This window comes from Pollicipes pollicipes, unplaced genomic scaffold (assembly GCF_011947565.3).
Source record: "Pollicipes pollicipes isolate AB1234 unplaced genomic scaffold, Ppol_2.1 Scaffold_2555;HRSCAF=2994_pilon_pilon_pilon, whole genome shotgun sequence".
NCBI classification, from domain to species: Eukaryota; Metazoa; Arthropoda; class Thecostraca; order Pollicipedomorpha; family Pollicipedidae; genus Pollicipes; species Pollicipes pollicipes.
In genome coordinates this window covers 14,200,897-14,223,227 of record NW_023596136.1, presented here as the reverse complement: position 1 = coordinate 14,223,227, position 22,331 = coordinate 14,200,897, and the positions used below count along the sequence as shown (strand labels likewise).

Below are 22,331 nucleotides of genomic sequence, written 5' to 3'. Positions count from 1 at the left end.
TACAATATCGCAGGCTGGAAGCCTCGTCCCACACACTACATTGGTGTGACCACGGCAGTCTCACGACGCCTGACAATGCACTTACGTGACGGGGCACCTCTGGACCACATGCGACACGGACATGACGAGACATTTACACATCAACTAACGGACGACACTGCCATTCTCCAGGCGCGCAATGACAGAAGACGCCTTCAAAGCTGGGAAAGCATATTTATTAGTGAGCTCACTCCAGTCATAAACAAATAAATCTTACACAAACCTTAGTTTATGAGATGGTGAGCGGTAAGTAACAAAGATGTGATTGTTGCAATTTGTTCGTGTTTTTATAGTGTTTTTTTATTGTCGGTGCATTTTATATGCATCAAAGCAGCAGCAGGATTTCTTCTCACTTGAATTAGTCCTACTTCAGTTATCTTCTGCTTAATCGAATATGTTCTCAAGATATAAACGCGCAATTTTCATCCTTAAAGCTCAAAACTTACTTCTTACTCGTCAAAAAGCTCGTCAATGCCGAGTCAGCAGTCATTCTTAACCAAACATGCATAAAAGAAAGGATTCTGCAAAAATGTTCCAAAACATGTATATATATATATATATGCATGTTCGTCAATCTGTACATTCTTACCTTTGAGATCCTCAAGCTCTCTGATCAATGGTGCTCACCGCCCACCACCTAATAGTTCAAAGGTTGTACCAGAATTTGTTTGTCTGTTTAGGGCTGAAGAGAGTTTGTTAACGAATATACTTTCCCAAATACATTAGCGAAGTCTCCCCAGCCCTTAACAGGCAAACAAATCCTGGTACAACCCTTGAACTATCAAGTGGTGAGCGGTGAGCGCTACTGATTTGATCGTGACAATATGTTTGCGTCTTTGTGGTGCTCCCATTATGAATGTACTTAATATGCATCAAAGTAAAGAAGGATTATGTTTCATTTCAATAAGTCATGCTTTATTTGCGTCATCCATACCAGAAGATGATTTCCAATAGTGGCGCACAGTTTTCATCCGTTAAAACTCGAGCGTTTTTCTTGCGCCATCGCAGTTGCCCCGGCGATGAGGTCAGATCTCGAAACGTAACAATGCATACAGCGACGAACATATGAGTGACGTTGTGCGAACCAGCTTTCATCTAAACCATAACGCTAAGTAAAAAAGCCCGGAAACTAGAATGATGTATAAAAAGCTTTTCAATGCTGAGTCAGCAATCATTTTTAGTGGAGCATGCATGATACACACACACACACACACACACACACACACACACACACACACACACACACACACACACACACACACACACACACACACACACACACACACACACACACACACACACACACACACACACACACACACACACACACACACACACACACACACACACACACACACACACACACACACACACACACACACACACACACACACACACACACACCACACACACACACACACACACACACACACACACACACACACACACACACACACACACACACACACACATATATATATATATATATATATAAATGCATCTCCTATTTTCGTGTACTTAGGCAATATGCTGTCCTTAATGCCAATTTTATTATATACGGGGAGGTGTACAATTAATAAGTTTTTCTTGTGCGTTTGCTGAACTGTTCGAATTAAATCATTTGTTGTTTTCGGTAAGTCATAAATCAGTTTGCCTATGATCATTTCTGCTGGTTTAAGCCAGCTAAGGTTTCAATGGCAATCGTTTTCTTTTCTGAAAGCAATATAAGACCGTTGGACGAAAATCATTCCACAATGACGAAAAATACGAGGCACGCTTTACAATACACAATCAAACGTGAGCCATCAGTTAACAGATTATACAGCCAACTATTAAGCTAGTGGGCGGGCAGCACTTCGTATAGGTCACCGGTGAATAAAACCCAGACCATGCCTACGGTAATGTAAAAGCACACAACGCGGATGGCTCCATGAGACCAAATAAATATCAACTCCACACGCCTAGCTATCAGTTGGCAATTTAAATGGCATGATTGAACCCTATACACCGGCAGAGCATAACGCGAAATCAAGAAGAGAGGTCGTTGACATTAGCAAGGCTAGCAATCCTAGTGGTTTACTTGCTTCAGAAGGCGTGGGACGTTTGCTCAGAAGCGTGCTTGTTGATAGAACAATGCAAATTATACTAGGCTGCGTTCACAATCAGTCAGCCTTGCCACCATTGAGACTGTCACGATCCATCCTAGAAAAAAATGCGCCGATTCTGCACCACAGAGGAGCCCCTTTGTTGCCCAAACGAAAAAAGTCTGCCGTCAAGTGGGTGGTGCCGCGATGGGGCCACCGCTCGGGTGCTTGTTCGCTATTATGCACATAAGCTGGCTGGAGAACCATGCCCTCAAAAGCCTGAACTTTGAGCCCCATATCTACTGCAGATATGTCGATGGCATATTTGTTGATGTTGGAGACGAGGCCCACCTTCATGAACTGCAGGTCACTATGCAGAGGCAATCGCTATTACGATTTACAATTGACCTGAGTGTCGACATCCGTTTACCATTCTTTGACATCGCTGTTGACGCGAGTAACGAATCTTTTGTGATGGAAGTGCACCGTAAACCTACCGCCGCTGGTAAATACGTGAATGCCGCCAGTTGATGCCCAGGGCGTTACCGCACGGCCGCCATCCTTTCGTTTGCGCAACGCGCTCTAAAATATTCTCCAGAACAAACGCCAAAAAATCTTGCACAAAACGCTTTTCTACTGCTTGATCTTTCTGTAAGTTAAAAGACAAGCTTCCCAAATATTCTGTCTCTGCAGTCATTTATAAATATTGTTGTCCTTCGTGTGGAGCATCTTATGTGGGTTTAACCCATGCTATTCAAACTTTGTAATTTGCATTAGAGGGTGCAGCAACTTTGGGGAAGGTCTGACCGTACAGGTAGCATTCTGGCTAACCCAGACTCTTAACGCATCCGAGACCATTCCTTTGCGTGTGACACTCACTTTAACATTGATAACTTTTTCGTTTTAGGACGTTGCAGCCATTCTCATGATACTAGGATTTTAGAATCGCTTCATATTCCCCAACACAAGCCGTCATTGAATATCATGGGGTCTGCATACCCTTTGCGAATCATAAGATAGTCTTTTGTTCATATGAAATCCGAAGGATATTTCGTCGCGTGACTTTTTTGCATTTTTTAATCTGTCCTGTTATGCGCAGAGGTCGTTTTCAGTTGTGTAACTGTGACCGTTGTCATGCCGTTGTCATGCCATTGTCATTTCATTGTAACTTGATTGAATTTGTACCATTGTACTCGTCCTGATGATGATACGCAATGCATCGCTACATGGAAAACCACATAAATGGAACTGCTGACTGATGTCCTTGCCATAAAGCCTTTTCTTCTGACGCCCGCGGCACCGGGCGTCACGTGCGTGCGTGCGTGTGCGTGCGTGCGTGCGTGCGTGCGTGCGTGCGTGCGTGCGTGCGTGCGTGCGTGCGTGCGTGCGTGCGTGCGTGCGTGCGTGCGTGCGTGCGTGCGTGCGTGCGTGCGTGCGTGCGTGCGTGCGTGCGTGCGTGCGTGCGTGCGTGTGTGTGTGTGTGTGTGTGTTGTGTGTGTGTGTGTGTGTGTGTGTGTGTGTGTGTGTGTGTGTGTGTGTGTGTGTGTGTGTGTGTGTGTGTGTGTGTGTGTGTGTGTGTGTGTGTGTGTGTGTGTGTGTGTGTGTGTGTGTGTGTGTGTGTGTGTGTGTGTGTGCGTGCGTGTGTGTGTGTGTGTGTGTGTGTGTGTGTGTGTGTGTGTAAGTCATAACTATATCCCAATATTTATCCGCCCATTCTTGGCAGGAAATCTCCCGTTCTTCCTACAGCTGACGAGGTCTTGGAAACTGCAGCTGATCAGCAGCTCTGGCCGCCCGAGCGCGACTGGTTGCCGGCCGGGCCAGGGCCATCGGTTTCCACGCGCCACCGGCGGCGGCGGCGGCGGCGGCGGCGGCGCCGGGAATTGTTACGTCAGCGCGCTCAGGTCGGGCCGCGCCCGGCAGGGCGATCGCACACCATCGATCGGGCCTCCTCAGGACGCGCGCTCCGTGCGGCCGTGCGTCCCGGCCGGCGCCGGACCTCGAGCTCTGCCGGGCCCCGCCCGCCGCCGGTGACGGCCACGGCCACCGCGCGTCACGTGACGCGAGTCACGCACCGGCACCGTCCGGCGATGCCACGGCACACCGGCGGCGCACCCGCGCTAAGACATCCGCTCGTTGAAATGGAGTGATGGTGTCCATTTAGCTTCCGGTAGGCCCAGGATTGTAGTAACAATTCAGCGAAGTACGTACTTCGAGTGCAATCAGGCCCATGCAAAACGATCCGAATGCTTCTGTGCGTTGGTGTTGTCTTCTGAAATGCACTCAGATATTGTGTCTGTGCAATTCTGTGGCGCCATGTTTGTTCAGTTGGTGGGCAGATGGTGCTGTGTTGGACTCCTACGTCACAGGCGATGTATGTGCATCCATACGTATGTACATACACGTTTGGGTGCCCTTCAGGACACCTTTGGGGGGAGGGGCTGACATACGGCCAACTGCGCACAGCAGCGTGGGAGGGGGAAGCAGGTGTGCTAGCCACGCCCCAATTGTGTCCTGGGGAGGTGCTTAAGCTAAGTGCTGCTACTGTCTAATCCACGTCTGGGTTGTTGTGAGTGTACGGAGATGGGGCATCGCGTATTCCTTGTTTAGCTCGAAGAACTTGGGCATTTCGGGCCATACGATATGGAAATAATCTACCGGAGCCATGCGATATGCAAATAAGTTGGCAGCATGCATTAAATATAATTGGATGAAGTGAAAATGAATCGAAAAGTTGTACATTCAGGGCGTGAGTAAAGACAGAGCCTTAAGAGTCCGCCACGGTCGGTGTTGATCCTAAATAATTGTCACGAATGATGCTAATGCTTGTCACAGATGATACATTGTCATTCTCATCGGCTGATCGCTGTCAACTGTATTTACCCTCATAATCGCGGTGTATCACATATTTCCACATTTGTACCACGGGCTATCTCTTAAGCCGATAAGAAAGAATAGACTGAAAACTGCATTTAGAGACGGTTTTAAAGCCATGCACTGCTCAACTGAATTCACGAACAATGCGAAACATTTCTTTGGACGAGGCATCGGGTAGTGATGCTTGACACATCTAGAGACACGTGCTGTCAGTGACAGAACCAGTAACTTCGATTCGCATTACTTTCAAATCGCACCGCGCAAGGATAACTACGTGTTAAAACTATTTTAACCATGGTTATTCCTTTTTCGCTGACCTAGACAAGATGCTATTTTGAAATTTTTATCTGCCTCCGGCTCATACGTTTGCACTTAGATTCAAAAAGGGTTTATGTGGTGGATTCGTCCCCTGAAACCGGCGAGTATGATCGCAGCGGATGGCCGAAGATTCTGACAGTGAGCAGTTGGTTGAAAACAGATCGTGCTCAGGAGGTACAGTGAGCATTTGCCAGATTTAAAAAATCTGAAATAAAAAGCTGGCAGGTTGGGCCCAAAGCATCGCGACCAAAGACTACCCAAATTACATATTGCGCAATACATGTTTGTGACTCAACACAAACGAATGCTACATGCTCTGGGCAGACGGGCTGGCAACTTACCACCAAAGTTGGGACGAAGACGTATGTCATATCCTTCTAGCAGTTTATAGATGGTCTGCGTCACATTAACAAGTCTTTCCACGCTAGTGCCGCATTTGACATCACTGAAACAGAACAACATACGTCCGTCATTAAATAACTCCAAGCACTCACGTACTTGTCAATAAAAGTAGACGGAGTGATCCCTCATCAAACAAAATATATCATAATCTCTGTGTGAAGACAAACAAAAATGCATAGCACAAGAAAGTTATATACAGTGAAACCTTTCCTCGGCTTTTTTAAAGTCAGGCGTTAAGCATGCCACTCTCAGTTAGCACATTTAGTAGTAATTCACTCTCCTGCATTTCATTAACTGGCATCTTGGAAGGGCCGCAACGACCTTTCCGCGTGAGATACGGTGGTGAACTACCTCGGATAAATGTCGCCTTTTGGCAACCCTTTGGTCAGGACTCATGCGATAGAGGGTCTAGCCGGCCACGACGTTGTCGGGCATGGCACGTCGAGCATCTGTTAACTACGTTCTTTTTGTAATCTTCCTGGGAGTCATTATGTTGTTTAGTGTTCCCAAAATCAGTTTACGGTGTCTTTTTACCTGTTAGGAGAAAGCCAAAAAGTGCACGCCCATTTTTCCAACGCGCGAACAAAAATACTAGGCCATCGGTCTCTGATAATTAGCACAATCGAAATATTCAAGCATTGTGTTAACATCATGATTTGCTTCTAACTGACACAACTGCCAGGTCATAAATGGGGTTCCAAAAGCAACCCTGTCATATTTACTAGACATACATAGCTTACACACACGTCACACCCCGTCATACCCGTACCCGTCATACCCCGTCATACCCGTACCCGTCATACCCCGTCATACCCGTACCCGTCATACCTCGTCATACCCGTACCCGTCATATCCCGTCATACCCGTACCCGTCATACCCCGTCATACCCGTATCCGCCATACCTCGTCATACCCGTACCCGCCATACATGTTTTAATGATAACCGCTTTGTTTTGTCTCAATCGTCTTGCGACCCTGTCGTGTCTCTCACTGCCAGTACACGCCAGAGTAGCGAGCCATGCCGTATCGGTCTGGTGTTTCTCGCTGCCTGTACGCGCCAGAGCAGCGGGCCATGCCGTATCGGTCTGGTGTTTCTCACTGCCAGTGCACGCCGGAGCAGCGAGGCATGCCGTATCGGTCTGGTGATTCTCACTGCCAACCGGAGCAGCGAGGCATGCCGTATCGGTCTGGTGCTTCTCAGTGCCAGTACACACTGGAGCAGCGAGGCATGCCGTATCGGTCTGGTATTTCTCACTGCCAGTGCACGCCGGAGCAGCGAAGCATACCGTATCGGTCTGGTGTTTCTCACTGCCAACCGGAGCAGCGAGGCATGCCGTATCGGTCTGGTGTTTCTCAGTGCCAGTACACACTGGAGCAGCGAGGCATGCCGTGTCGGTCTGGTGTTTCTCACTGCCAGTGCACGCCGGAGCAGCGAGCCATGCCGTATCGGTCTGGTGTCTTCGTTGCACTTGGAAATAGCCTAGCATGCATAGCTGTGTACGTTCTATTGTTATTAGCTAACGACCCCTTCAACGTGGGGTCTTTTTGCTGACGTGGGCTGCTGACATTCCTGTGCTCCCAAACTAGCATAATTTCTGTTATCATTTTACTTTAAATACCCAAAATCATGTGTATGGTTGAAACAGGTTGCAAAGTTCGTTGCTCCTATTCCACGAGGGTTTCGGAAAATACTGTCAATCCCTGATTCAAAAACACTGACTAGATGTGATTCAGACATGCACCAATGGATTCAGAGGAAGTACTCTACGGGTGGCTCTTCAATTCGATGATTGAGGGCGAGGACAAAGGTCACGAAATGACCCGATGTTATCACGACGTATGCTGATGATCCCATGCTGAGAAAACTTTGGACCGGTTGCTCTCAAAACCTTCATCAATCAATTTTGATAAGCAATTTTGTGATGGCTTTTCAGTTTGGCGACCTTGGGTCAGGCCGCAGATAAAATAGTGTCAAAACGTAATATTTCGTACATTTAACACACCATTTCCTTGAAAACTACCCAGCCGAGAACCCTGAAACCTGCATCATTCAATCAAAAATGAATGACCAGCTATTTTGTTTCAATAGGTGACCTTACATCAACCCCCAGGTCAGCAAATGGCTTAAATGTGATATTGCAATGCCCGAACGCTCCCATCCTCGGATATCACCCGACCAGTTTTGGAAGACCTTCACTAACATATGCAGATTTCCGTTCGGCTTTTTCATTTAGTGGCCATAAGTAAGGTCACAGATGGGGCCCACAGCTTTCAGAACGCGAGGATTGTACTCCACAACCACAGAGACAATCGAAATTGTCGAACGCATTCCCCTCGTTCTGGCGAAGCGAGTGAAAGCGCCGAATCCCACACAGAGCGCTTAATGACATTCGCTGACTGCTCATGACGCGCTCACAACAGCGTAGAGATAGCAAACCGAAGGGACCACGCAAAAATCCGCTCAACAAAAATCTGCCAATTCCCACAGTCGCCACCTCGGCTGCTTTATGTTATGCCCACGCTTATCGGCAGTTGTCCCACAGGGGTGGACGTCGAGCTGCTCTACCCCCCTCCCCAACAATGTGGAGTTAGCCCATCCGTGGTGTATTTGGCCCACACTAATCTATCAGTTTTTTACATACTGATGTTTCAAACCTTGCAATAGCAAGGTAAGCAAATAACTAGTTATAGCTGCATGAGTCTCTCACATAAAAAAGGTTTGCTGAGCTTTATAAAGAAAATGTTCTTGTACTTTTGTGATAAAATGAGGTTCAAACACCCGCTTTCAGATGAATTTGAATTGAAGCGCGTCGTCGCTTTAGTGATACTCCATGTTGCATCCCTAGCACGGCCTTGTTTGAAACACCAATCGCGTACCGGCTCCGTGCGGCGCCGGTCGGGACCTTCAATCCCCACACGGCACGCGCCAGGGAATGGTCGATACTTTTTGATGTCGCACCTCTAGCGGGCAAAATAAAATGAAGTTCCCCTAAAAGATAACAAAAGAAATCAGTACGGAAGAAAACGAGAAGACAAAAGCGATCACATCTGAATGTGCGTAGTACGCGAGTGGACCCGTGATCATAGACCTCGACATGGACCTCTGACTTAAAACAACCGGTCCACATCCAGCGACGTTCGGCTATGTCATAAATACACCACGATTTTCGAGATTTAGATATTCCACTTGATTCTGCTGCCTGCAGTCAAGTCGTCATGACTTGATGCGATATGAATGGTGGTAATGCTGTGTGCCTGTCGAAATGCCGAACACATTTGAGTACCCTTTTCCTATATGTGTTTATCGCAACCAGACACCAACATATCAGGATTAAAGGGGTACCATCCTGGCCATGGTTCCACAACGCTTCCCCAAATAAATAAAAAGCCATGATGTCATGATGTCCACCACAACCAATGGATTTTCGAGCCATTTCTTATAGCACAAACAAATTTGGAAATGTAGACAACCTTAAAATTTTCGCGCAACTGTTACGCATTTTACATCTCATTGGTGCCAGCAGCGAATGCATTCTGTGTGAGTAGTATCATTTATAGTATGCGATAAGTGCACAACATGACAACACTTACTGTACACTTTAAATATGTCATAAGGCTAGAAAAGCTCACACAGGTCTTAACATATTTCGATGTCTTATCTTTTACATTAATACCTTGCTTCGTATCCCCATCAAAATACTTTCTTTGCATGCCGTCGATCTCCACAACTCCTGGTCGCCCTGTTGTCAGTAGGATATTATCAAGCCAACGGCCGGCTGGCCTTCTTTGAAAAGCCATATCCGAACTATAATTGCGTAAGGCGAGCCGACCACTGCGCGTCAGGCCACCTCGCGCGTGTGGTTGGCATAATGCAGTATGTATCGCTTGTCTTCGTGCCGGTTCATGAACGCCCGCGTCGCCATTGTGATGAAGGGCCCGCATCGTTTCGTGCCGGCTGATGGACGCCCTGCCGTGGGCGCTTCCCAGTGCACTTTGTCTAACAAACAGCGTCAAAGTTCGACCTTGTTCATCGTCAGCCCCTGCTATAAAATATTGAGCGCCAACAGCGCGCATGCATCCTACCCTGCGGCATCGATCACGCAAACTATGACAGAGACAGATGTCAGAGTCTCCTGAAACATGGCCGCGTAAACCGATGTGTGCAGACGTGACTGGGGCCTGGATGTTCCATATGTTCATTATTAACGTCGCTGGACCCGCTGAGTGTGGCCATTAGTGACCTTTAATTTCCCCGCCGGAGGTGTTAAGAGGTGACGAACGACAGGCTTATAGATGTGCTGGTAGCCGCCCTCCTGAGCTGCTCAGCTAGGCCGCTGCATTCACTTCATTCTAAAAAGCGAAACTGTCACAGGGTACGCTGCGAGCTAACGGCTCGACGCTCGGCCCAGCTCGTCTGCAATCGATATTCGAATGTTGCCGTGAGTGAGCGAGGCGGTTTGGCGGTTTCGGACGCAGTTACGCCCCTAGCCCCGAGCCGGGCGGACGGGGTGCTTCCTCACGCTTCGCCATGCGCCGGCTACCGGACTGGGCTCGGACCCCGGCGGCGCGCGCCCGCTCCCTGCTGGTGCTCGGCTGCGCCGTGCTGGCCGGCTACCAGTGCCACGAGCTGCTGCAGCTGTTCTTCAGCGAGCCCATCTCCATGACGCTCACACTAACGCCCAGACCGGATGTTGACGTGCCCAGCGTGACGGTGTGCGGCGCGAGGTACGACTGGTACTCGAGAGAGATCCGACGCCTGCGCAATGTAACCGTGGCAGGCCGCGTCTGGATGGCCAGCATGTCGCTGAAAGACCAGCTGAAGTACTGCCGCCCCGGCTGCCGCAGGATCGCAGACATCGACTACCCAGGGGGGACCATCGCGGTGAAGTCGGGAACCTGGCGCTCCTGGGTCTCCAACGAACGTTTCCTGTGCCACACCTTCACGCCAAACGTCACCTGGGGCCAGCTGGCTGAGATAGATAGCAGGAAAAAGTTTGAACTCGCAATATATATGAGAGGCAAAGAGGACGTATCTGCATCCTGGGACCATCGTGTCTACATCCACCCCAGACGACACCTTCTCGGGACGAACATGGGTGTCAAGACGTTGCAGCCAGATCAGCATATCGATCTGCGATGTTCAAAGAAAGCCCGGTTTCTTGCGACCTCGTACGTCCAAATAAAACAAAACCTGAAACGCTCTGAATGCAGATCGGCTGCCGGCTACCACTACGAGACATGCATGCTGGATTGCTTCCACGCATTCACCGAAAAGACCCAGAACTGTTCGTTGCCTCAGATGCGAAAGGACTTTCCTCACCTGGCAGGATGTTCGCTGGCTCCGTCGCTGTCTGACATAGAATTTCCGAGACACGCCAGAGACTGTCACTGCCCGTCAGCATGCCGACATCAGCGTTATGTCTTCACCTCTGACGTCAAGGAAACCCTCAACGCCCGCTCCAAAACCACGCAGATCTTCTTACAGATGTCGGGGATACCGGAGCAGCTGGTGGAGGAGCACCGCTCTTACCTGCTTATCAGCTTTCTAAGCGAGATGGGCGGCTTCATTGGAATACTACTGGGCATGTCCATCCTGTCCCTGGCCGACCTGTCAGCTGAAGTCCTCGCCTGGTGCAGAGCCACATTCCGAAAGAGCCCCGTGAACATCACGTCCCCTCCCGTCACGAAAGCCTGCTTCTAACCTGGCTGTCCGACTAGTTGAAGCCTTCAACAACCGAGGCCTACCGCTGATGAAGCGACAGCATCTTGCGACGTCTGGTGGTATGTGGTAAAGATCATGACTGGAGCCTCAAATTAAGGCTCGGGAAGCAGGTCTACGGTGGAGATTTTGAGACTGGGATGTCAAAAACCCTGTGTTGCGTACATTAACCGTATTCTTTAGATGGCCTGGAGAAAGTCAACGACTCCCATAGCTCTGTTACGTTACGTATGCGATGTCCCATGAACTTCTTGTAAGACAAAATGTGGCATCTCCTTAAAACCTGTAAAATACCTTTAGCATCACAAACACCAATCTCAAGCCATATCTGGATAAATAAAAATGGTCTGCACAAGGATGCAGGTCTGCGCGCCTTGTCACCTCACCAGCATCCCTCGCGCGCGTGTCGGGTGTGTTTTTGCGCACCCCTGGTCGATGACATTCTTAAGATTACCCAGGCTCTGAGGGCTTTCCCTGAAAGCTCGGGATAACTCGGGATATCAGCTACTCCGTGGGTAAAACCTAGAAGAGTCAGACATCGTGCCTTGCATCTAATTCCAGAGAGTGAGTCAGCCACAGCCTGTCCAGATGTCGTTGACACCGACACTTGTTCATCAAGGGAGGGGAAATATCAACATCTATATCCCCCGAGTCTAACCCCACCCTCGGCTACGTCAACGGGTTAACATCTGTCAACTGTTAACACTCTTGAATCAATCAGGCACACTGGCTGTGCAATTGTTTCTGCACACTCAAGACATCAATTTACATTATTTATTTCTGGCCCATGCCTGCAGTGCTGCGAGAAGAGCTGGCGTCGTTGACGCCCATGCACCATCACCTCAAGCCACATCACATTAAGTCACACCTCAGTAATGCACAGCGTGTACTCACTTGCCTTCTTTGTCGTTTCAGTACCTGCGCCAACTGACAGTCCCCCGCGTTTGGAGATATGTTCATCGTTGCCCAAGCTTTGCGACATGCTTTCGCTGGCTTGGTTTTTGCACATTTTGCTTCACCTACGTACATGGAAAGTGTTTCCCTGCTGAATGCCCAAACACACACCCCTCTCGCGCGCGCTGTGACCAAGAGCGGTGTCAGACGACCATGATGTGAATCGCCACCAAGGTTAAACCTGCCGTGTGGGCAAACGTCGAGGCGAACCGTGCAACCGTCCATGCTGTGCGTCTGGCTAAAGAAATGCGAGCAGACGGGCATACAGCCAGACGTACGCTGGAAAATTTGAGCATTGGATCGTAGTCTACTAAAAAGGACGCATGCAGCAAAATGAAGTAACAGAGTCGTTCTAAAAAGGGCTGTGGCAGGGGATGTGGCACATTCACATTACACGTTAAAGGAATCGTGTCTGATGCATTGTATACTAATCTACTTTATGAGTAGTTCTAGTAGTAGTTCTGGCTGATAGCTCTGATAGTTCAAATAGTTTCAGTAGAAAGTTCTAGTAGTGGTTCTGTCTAGTAGTTCCGTTCCATCGCAACTACGTGGCATTTGCTATTGATTTAACGAAATGTCCATATTGCATCGTCTATAGTATCAATAATTATTTGAGAGCAGGCGCTAGACAGAATGAAATAGAGTGGTTTGCTGACAATTCACCAGCAAGGTTCAACCAAGGCCCGGGCGGCCGTGTCCTAGCATTGTTTGGCCCGATTGAAATAGAATGGTCGGTTCACAATTCACCAGCAAAGCTCAACCAAGACCCGGGCGGCCGTGTCCTAGCATTGTGCGGCACGTATAATTCTCTGCGTTGTTGTCCAACGAAACAGCGGAGGGAAAGTTGTGCGATGAACTGGATGGCACATTTGGTGGTGGACACGCACCAAGGCATGTTCAGCACAGCACTGAACCGAAACCACCCATGTAAACCATTGGGGAAAAACGATTGTAACAAAATCTGGTCGCGGAGGCCGAAAGCGCTCACATGCCAGTCACGTGCTCCATCGGTTCCTTAAAAACGGTTTTGCGTCGCCATCCAGCCTTAATTTAAGTGTATCTAAAAAGCATCGCTGAGTGCTATTGGTCCGTTCGCCGACAAACCAAACGATTTCAACCAATGGGGGCAGGCCGCAGGACAGTCTGCGGAGATCTCGGCCGTGAGGTCTGGTTCTGCTCAGCACGTAGTTTTAGCCTCCATTAAAAAGTGCACGGTTGTGAAAAGCCAATGCATGTGTGCACTTCTCACGACACGAATGTCGATGTTTTGTGACGCTTGCACAAGCGCAGGACGCGCAGCGTTGGACGTGCCAACCTTGAAGGTATGTATCTGGGTAGGCTAGCCCGCACTGCACGGCATGACGCCGAGCTGTCAGGCTGGCTCGCATGGTTCAGCCTCTTACCACCCTAAAAAGCTCGCGGTTCCGGTACCACCTGCCCGCCTGGCTCGGCTTAAATGCTATACAGCGCCGCGTGACATTGGTGTTAACTGATAACTTTTAGAAGTGTGATGAACTGCATACCAATCATCAGCCTATCCGTGTCACAGCACGACGTGGACACCTCAGGAGCGTGATTTCCCAGAGTGAGTTGGGGTGCAGCCCCGCAATGTTATGAAACATGCTACCAAAAATCGTCAACAAACGGGCTTCTCCCCGGATTTGACCCAATTTCGTCTCAAAGTTAGGGTGGGGGCTGTAGCCCAAGTTGGGACGGGAGGACTACAGCCCTCAACTGAATGGGAAACTACACCCTGGGATACCCGCCGCAGCGAGGAGCTCTGTTTCCTTGCGTTATTTGTCATTCATGGCACCTACATTATAGATGTCGCCATCCTTCAAATGATAATGGATTGAGGGACCAAAGCCTCTGTCCTCGGCATCACCGTGTCCGTATGAACTCGCCGTCAAGTGTTGTCGTTCGTGCACCTGTCAATAAAGGCCACCGCAACGCCTTGTACCGTCCGCCCAGCGGAGCCGGAGCCGGAGCCGGAGCCGAGCGCAGCGGCGGACGGCCGCCCTCCACCGCCGGTCCGACGACGACCGGACTGGGGTGTTCGGCGTCATCAGGGCGTGTTCGGCGTCATCAGGCGTCTCGCGACAGCCCGATGAATCGCCCCTGTCACTGGCCGCAATGTCCGCCGTTTGTACCGCCGATATGGACAGGGGCAGGCGCCACTACGCCGATCAGAGGGGCGGCAGGGCGAACGCGGAGGGAGGGGGGGGGGGGGGGGGCGGGGAGGGCGTGCGCTCCGCTCACCTGCCCGTTCTGACCGCCGCGATCAGGATCCTGCCCGCTGCCACCAAGAGATCCGGAGCGCTGCTGAGCGACGCAGTGCTGACTACCGTCGCGGTCAGTATGTGACTTGGCAGCGGAGTGAACGACGCGCTGCTGTGAGCCTGCATCTTTTAAATATTCGGATACAGGATAATGGCAGTCGTTCATGGCGACTTCCGCTGGCGTCAGCTATTTGATACAGCTGCATTTTTAATGACATGATCAGCAGAAATTATTGTATTTCGCGGAAGCGAAACGAAGTATTTAAGCCGGGCCATTTCGCTATTTTGAACAGCTGTTTCGACCCAACAGTCACACAGATTCGGATGCCAGGGAGTCCAACAGTAGCTCAGTGATCCACAGGTGTCGCTTCATACGCGAACGTGGGGCTTTGTGAGCGCCGTGTATCTGCCACGGCAACGCTTCAGCTGCGTGGGGCCGGCATACCACGATCGCCGTCATGATCAGTGGGCGTTGATCAGAGCAGGCTGTGTGAAGCAAGCACTGGTCACCTGCTATCCAGTCGACCGACGGCCGACCGATGGCCTATGACCGACCGATGGCCTATGGCCGACCGATGGCCTATGACCGACCGATAGCCTATGACCGATCGATGGCCTATGGCCGACCGATGACCTACGGCCGACCGATGGCCTATCGCCGACCGATGGCCTATGGCCGACCGATGGCTGGGAGTAATAAGACAAGCGGGCGCAATCCAGCTTGTTATCTGACGCGAGAACGTCCGTCGATGTCTGTTTAGATGTACGGGCGAGCCAGTATGAGTCAAGTGGCGGCTGCGTAATAGAGGCCTGCCTTTCAGCATCTGAAGTGGCAGTACCGACTTCACAAGTCGCAGTGGTGACCACGCTTTGCACTCTCTCCATGTGCGGGCAGTCTCAGTGGCCAAGCCGAGGTCGTAGTCCTGCTTCAAAAGGACTGACTCGTACCGCACGTCAGAAACGCACGCTCTGCGCGTGTTTAATTTTACGACTGAAGAGTTTTCGTTCTCCTTTGTACTATCAGTTTATGGAAGTGTACGATGAGATGTACGTCTTGATGTTTTGCCATCGCAAGGTGCAGTCGGCATGAAGGTGGAAGAAATAAGGCTCGCAAAATTTTCGTTTTATTTGCCCATCGTATCAATGCACCGTGCATCAATGGGAATAACTGCTGATGATTTCAGAGTCCACCACATGCAAATGGTTTCGTGCTGTTTCGCGCTGTTTCGTGCTGTCTCGAATGCCTTCGACGCCTCATATGCGCCCTATTATGGTCTCAACACAAAAGGTTGCGGCAGAGGTAGCACAACAGAGTTTACACCAACGAATCTTCAGCGATACATACCCGCTGGCTCGCCAACCCTTCACGCCCATCCCCTTACCTTTTTCTCAAAAGCAGGCTGAGGAAGGCAATAAGTATCCACTGTGACGTCATAGCGGCGGCCGGCCTGCGGACTCAGCGTGGGCTGTTCACCAGCACATGGGCGCGAGGCGGACAGCGAGACTGCCTGGCGGCGTGCGCCGCGTCACTGTCGCGGCGACACGCGGTGTGCCGCTACCTCGGCATGGGCCCTGTCGCCGCGACACGGGCCCATCGCGCCGCCGGCGCCCGTTAACGCGGTCCGACTTTCGGGCGGAAACAACCACGGAACCGCCGCGGCCGCCGTCCGCAATCGATTGAACCGCGCCGTTCCGATCGCGGCCGCCAGGGCGGCGCCACTGCGAGCTGTTAGTTGCAAGGTGCAATCACAGAGGGCGGACTGGAGGAGTGTTGAGTGGTCGGGCACGAGTTCCAGCAAATCGAGACCGTTTGGTACTGGTCGTTTCCAATGTCTGGCAGGGCTATATCATCCAGGAGGCAGCTTTCAAGGACCGAGGCTTAACTGCCGGCTTGGTTGGTAAATTGCATGCCCTGGATAACGCTCAAGGCAAACGCAGGGACGACGTTTTGCGATGGCCGGCAAGCGCACGGCCAAAAACGCAACGCTGGCAGCGTCCTGAAATTTGGGAGTGATGGGCTTCTCAGAGTCTAGCTGTTCCATACAACGCCAGTGGCATAATGTCAGTGAGCTGGTAGTAGTGTCCCCGGTGCCTTGGTTTCTACGCACATAAATGTTCTATTGTGTGCCTCACAATAACGCATCAATAAACCAGACAGGACGTTCGCCAACTACAGACGCAAAAGCATTTCGGTTTAGCTGTGCGTAACGGCAAATTGTCCGGTGAGTTTTGATGGTCATGAAAGATTACAAATGTCGTCGACCTCACACACTGTCTATTGCATTTGTTCACGTCCAACCTATACTTCATTACAAAGAGATACACACATTTTTCCTGTAGATCCATGCTAATAGCGTTTTAACCAGGATTTTTGTAACCCAGAGTCTATGGCGCAGAATGCTCAGACCACTGTTCAGAGCACTGTGTGTCTGCCGCAGGTGTTTGCTGGATTTAGAAGTGGCTAGGGTTAGTATCAAAATTGGTAGGAAAGCTGGTTGGCGAGCAATTTGTACACGCACGTTGCCGTGTTTTCTTTTAAGAGGGGCATTTTTAACCCAAGGCTTGCAACTGCTTTAAAGAAAATCGTATACGTTTCATTCCAAGTATTTTCTGGTAATGTCGCATAGCTTTCTGCCTCCAATTTTTAGTGCTACTTAGACCGTGTGCATGATCATCCATCCTATGGACCCTCCTGCGATTCATCACTGTAGTATGGGAATCCCGAGAAAAGCTTATTTTTTTCTTCCTCAAGGCATGTGTGGTAGTATCATCCGAGATTTCTTGTGGAAATACCAGGGAAAAGTGGGAGAGAAAGGAAACAATGACGATTAACGGATAGTGAGAGTTGAGCAGATGTTCCATACGCGGCAGAATATTGACTAAAACGGATCAAGAGGGGACCTTTTCCGAGGAAGGAAGCTGCTGCATCTTCGGTTAAGTCTGTCAAGTAACGTGGTACACGTGCGTTACATTTTGCAATTTCTATGAATATACAACATTTCTACAACAATATATAAAACATGTGGCATTACGGAGTAAGGGACACAACAAAAAATGTTGAATCGAAAATCTATTTGATGCGCCGCACTCCCACCCCCCTTCTTGCATGGCGTCACGAAAATTCACGGTAATTAGTATTTTCGCCTGTTCATCCTGATATTTTGACTGTCTAAATTTCTTTACCTTTTTATGTAGCATTCAGGTAAAAGTTCGTAGAGCATAAATGTATGTGTATATGTATATCTGAAGCTATGGTATATATGCATATGAATTACCGAGGGAACCGCGTGACACTGGTGCCCCTCTTGAACCCCCCCCCCCCCCCCCGGTGTCCAAATAATACTGCCATTGGGTGTCGGGCCCGGTAGCTTTGGAAAATGAACATAAGCCGTACAGAAGTCAGTAAACATTGCACCATTGTACCTTTTCGTAGCTCGCGGTGTCTCGAGCAAACCCTATTGGTCGAGCTGACAGCTGCCACACAGCTATGCACAGCTGACCATATCAGACTTTCGCTCATGTCTTCGGTTACCAACAGACAGAGCAGCCGTGCCTTTTCCTTCAATGGCGATTGTCAGCATGCCGATGTACCGATCATAGAACGTGAACTGCACACTAGCGCGGAAGGTCTATGAGAGCTTTCAGGAGCAGAACTACAACATGATAAGATGTTTAGCAATGGCCTTGCACTTTGGATATGATGGTGAAAGAACAGACTCAAAGTGAAATGTTCTAGACCTCTGCCTAATACTGGCCGAACGCCTTCTGCAACGGCTTCTACGCCTCATCTGTGCTGGGCTACGCTGGAGAGTTGGGCTCGCTGGCACGACCGCCGTGACCCTAGTGCTGTGTCATTGGGAGGGAGGGGGGGGGGGCAGAGCGGACGACACGAAGCCCGTCAGCCGTGCTGCACGGTGCCGTCTCGGCGGCCGACACGCACGCCAGCGCGGCAGCATCGCTGCTGTATGGCCCGACGGGGGCGCGGTCACAGGGGACTTACGCTGGGCAAGATGCGCCGTGTACTGTCCACACTGGCCGTGTGCCGTCCACACCGGCCGTGTTCTGTCCACACTGGCCGTGTGCTGTCCACACCGGCCGTGTACTGTCCACACCGGCCGTGTGCCGTCCACACTGGCCGTGTGCTGTCCACATTGGTCGTGTACTGTCCACACCGGCCGTGTACTGCCACACCGACCGTGTGCTGTCCTCATTGGTCGTGTACTGTCCACACCGGCCGTGTACTGTCCACACTGACCGTGTGCTGTCCACATTGGTCGTGTATCGTCCATACCGGCCGTGTACTGTCCACACCGGCCGTGTACTGTCCACACCAACCGTGTGCTGTCCACACTGGCCGCATGCTGTCCACATTGGTCGTGTACTGTCCACACCGGCCGTGTGCTGTCCACACCGGCCGTGCACTGTGCACACCGGCCGTGTGCCGTCCACTCCGGCCGTGCACTGTGCATACCGGCTGTGTGATGTCCACTACGGCCGTGTGATGTCCACACTGGCCGTGTGCAGTCTATATTGGTCGTGTACTGTCCACACCGACCGTGTAATGTCCACACCGGCCGTGTGCCGTCCACTGCGGCCGTGTACCGTCCACACGGGCCGTGTGCCGTTCACTGCAGTCGTGTACTGTCCACAACGGTCGTGTATTGTCCACACCGGCTGTGTGACGTCCACTCCGGTCGTGCGCTGTGCATACCGGCCGTGTAATGTCCACTACGGCCGTGTGATGTCCACTACGGCCGTGCACTGTGCACTGCGGTCGTGTGTTGTCCACTGCGGTCGTGTAATGTCCACTACGGCCGTGTGATGTCCACTACGGCCGTGCACTGAACACTGCGGTCGTGTGTTGTCCACTGCGGTCGTGTAATGTCCACTACGGCCGTGTGATGTCCACTACGGCCGTGCACTGAACACTGCGGTCGTGTGTTGTCCACTGCGGTCGCGTGTTGTCCACTACGGCCGCGTGCTGTTCACTACGGCCGTGTAGTGTCGGTGCACCTCGTTTTCATTACGCGAAGTGATGGGATAGTGTCGAAATGCGCACCACCCCCTGCTGTTTCCGAACAAAAAGATAAAACCCCGTGAAAAGAAAACATGGATCGATCACAAGGAGATCCCGTGAGTGGTAGTACGTTTGATGTGGCTTTGTCAATCAGTAGCCTCATCATTCCAGGTCAAAGGTCAAATTTAATGTCCAGGTCAATGGCTCACCAGCTCAGGCTATGGTCCCCACTCGCTGACTAAGACAAATGCGCATGCCCATGTTTTTGGCATCGCACATCAGATCGTATCGCCTGACTTTGTCATTACATCTGTTTTAAACATTTAGCTCGATTTTTTTTTGAATGAATGGTTTTCTGGGATCAGAGCTCACGCTAACCAGTGCTTGTTGTGTGGGCCGTGACCCCCACCATCCGATCACGCAATTCCAGGCCGACAGCAGAGTTTGGTGGCCACAGTTCAACGTGCCGCGTTACTCGGCACAGTCCGTTCTGCCCCCTGACATCTACTGAACTTAAGCGCGGCCGCTGTCACCGGCCGCAGGCCATACCATAATTTAAGTACGGTGCAGCGGAGATCATACAAATGTTATAAAAATGGACCTAGAATATGCTTTCGACCTATTTCGGATGGTAAGACCGTTTTGTCACAGCGGCTGATCACAACCTTTTGGATTTGTCCGCCATAAAGCTGATGAGCCTTTCGAAGAAGTGGCTCTGCTGCTTCCTCACGGCCGCGGACACGCAATAAGAAGTGGCTCTGCTGCATCCTCACGGCCGCGGACACGCAATAAGTGTCTGCCTGCCAAATGTTAACAATGTGAGTTCAAAATTATCATGCCCATACAGAACAGCCTTCAATATATCAGGAGGCACTGGTTAAACGATACCATTGGACAGGCATTGACTGCATTGTCGATAAGAGCAATGACAGTATTTGCAATGTTTGCGATACGGGTTTTGACAATACAACCAATGTTTGCTGACTAACGGCGTTTAGCCGATAACTTGTGGTGAAGCAAAGGCCCATAACTGCCAGCATACAAAATACCAAAGGCCTGTATTTACCAGCATACAAAATACCAAAGGCCTGTAACTGTCAGCATACAAAACCCGGACTCATAATACCAAATAACCAGGAGCCCAAAGTCTTGCATTATTACATCAAACACTAAACTTCAGTTCAGAAACACGCTGGTGAGTGCTAGTGCAGTAGAGGGCCGGCTTCAGGCACCAATGTTCGTTTGACCGGGGCATTTCTCGTCCCATGCGGTCCTTGAATGCAAAAGTTGAAACAGCCTCGGGCCACTGTGTCCTTCTGCCCGCCGACGCCAAGAAGCTGATTGTAAGCGGGGCCGAGGTCGCAGCGCTCGGGGACCGAGACAGCCTGCGTCAACCAAGAACTTTGAAACGTTTAATTTAAAGTCAAGAATGGTACGATCAGCGCTAGAAACCCAAACGCGCTCAGCTGGAGGGCTGATTTGCCGATAATCGACTCGACTTATCGATAAGTTATATTGGTTTATCTGAGAGATTATCTATGTCATATCACGCTACTTTAGATTTGTTAATGATGTCATGTCTTTTGCTGTGAATTTGCTTTGAAACGAGCCATTTAAGGTCAAGTAATTTTTGTACTTTAAGTGTTTTTTGTACTTTTACTTTTCATACATTACTTTTTGCATGGAGCCCTATGGCAAGCTAAATTTTCTGTAACGGATAACATCTGCGGCAAACCCTAATCCCAGCTAGTCGTACCGGGGTCTTGAGGGCTGATCAAAGTGGCGCAGACTTAAAACTAGCGCCACTAGTGCACGCTATTCTGCAGCCGTGTGCACCACTCGGCAGTACGGTGGCATTCACCAGTTTGCGCAGCTTGCGATGTATACAAGAGAGTTTCACATATAGGCGATGTTTTGTTTCGCCTTTCTACGACTTCGTCGCGAGCCTATATGTTGTTAAACAGAGGTGTACGCAGGATTTTGCAATTGGTGATGGGGTAAACCAAACAAAAATATCGAGCGCGCCGCAGTCGCGCGCAATTTTCTGCGTGTCGTGCTACAGCACTGCGTGCTATCAGTTTGTTCTGCGTATCTGCGTATCTACGTATCTGCGATGGAACCTTTACCAGTCGGCGTCGAGTCGGCTACATATCAATGCATGCTATTAAACTGGCAATAGGTGAGGAGCATGCCCCCGGATGATACAATATGTGCCTGGTTCTGTATTTATATATAAAGCGTACTGCATAAGTGGCGTACCTCACTCGGGTACCCACTCTCACGGAAAATATCGGATGTTTTTGCACGGATACGCTCGCACTCCTGAGAGGCAGAGGATGGACACATCGCGCCGCACATTTGTGGTATAAGGGCTGCTTACTTGGCAGTCGTGAAGGTTTATCGAATTTTGATGCTGTATGATGACAGCCGTAGCTTTGAAGTACAGTTCGTTGGTATATCTCCCACATGATTGCGTCACACAGCGGTTATCCAGGAATGGAACTGACACATGTGTGGTGTGTTCCAGAGTGTGAAAGGAGCATTGGCGAAGTGCTAATTGATGTTTGCCAAGAAATATGACTGTGAACACAGTTTCAAAACGTCGAATTTTCCCATTATGACGTTGCTTTCTTGATAATGTTTAC

General features: G+C 50.2%; 1 protein-coding gene across 1 annotated transcript in view; it reads right to left on the bottom strand.

Moving 5' to 3' along the window:
- Positions 1 to 16,329, bottom strand: part of Lcch3 (Ligand-gated chloride channel homolog 3) — a 39,789-nt gene extending 23,460 nt beyond the window's left edge. The window contains exons 1-2 of the mRNA XM_037234173.1: positions 16,052 to 16,329; positions 5,657 to 5,760 (exon numbers count right to left, since the gene is read on the bottom strand). Coding sequence (XP_037090068.1) covers positions 5,657 to 5,760; positions 16,052 to 16,104 — 157 coding nt within the window. The 5' untranslated portion in view covers positions 16,105 to 16,329. The remainder of the gene's footprint in view (positions 1 to 5,656; positions 5,761 to 16,051) is intronic.
- Positions 16,330 to 22,331: the final 6,002 nt, after the last annotated feature.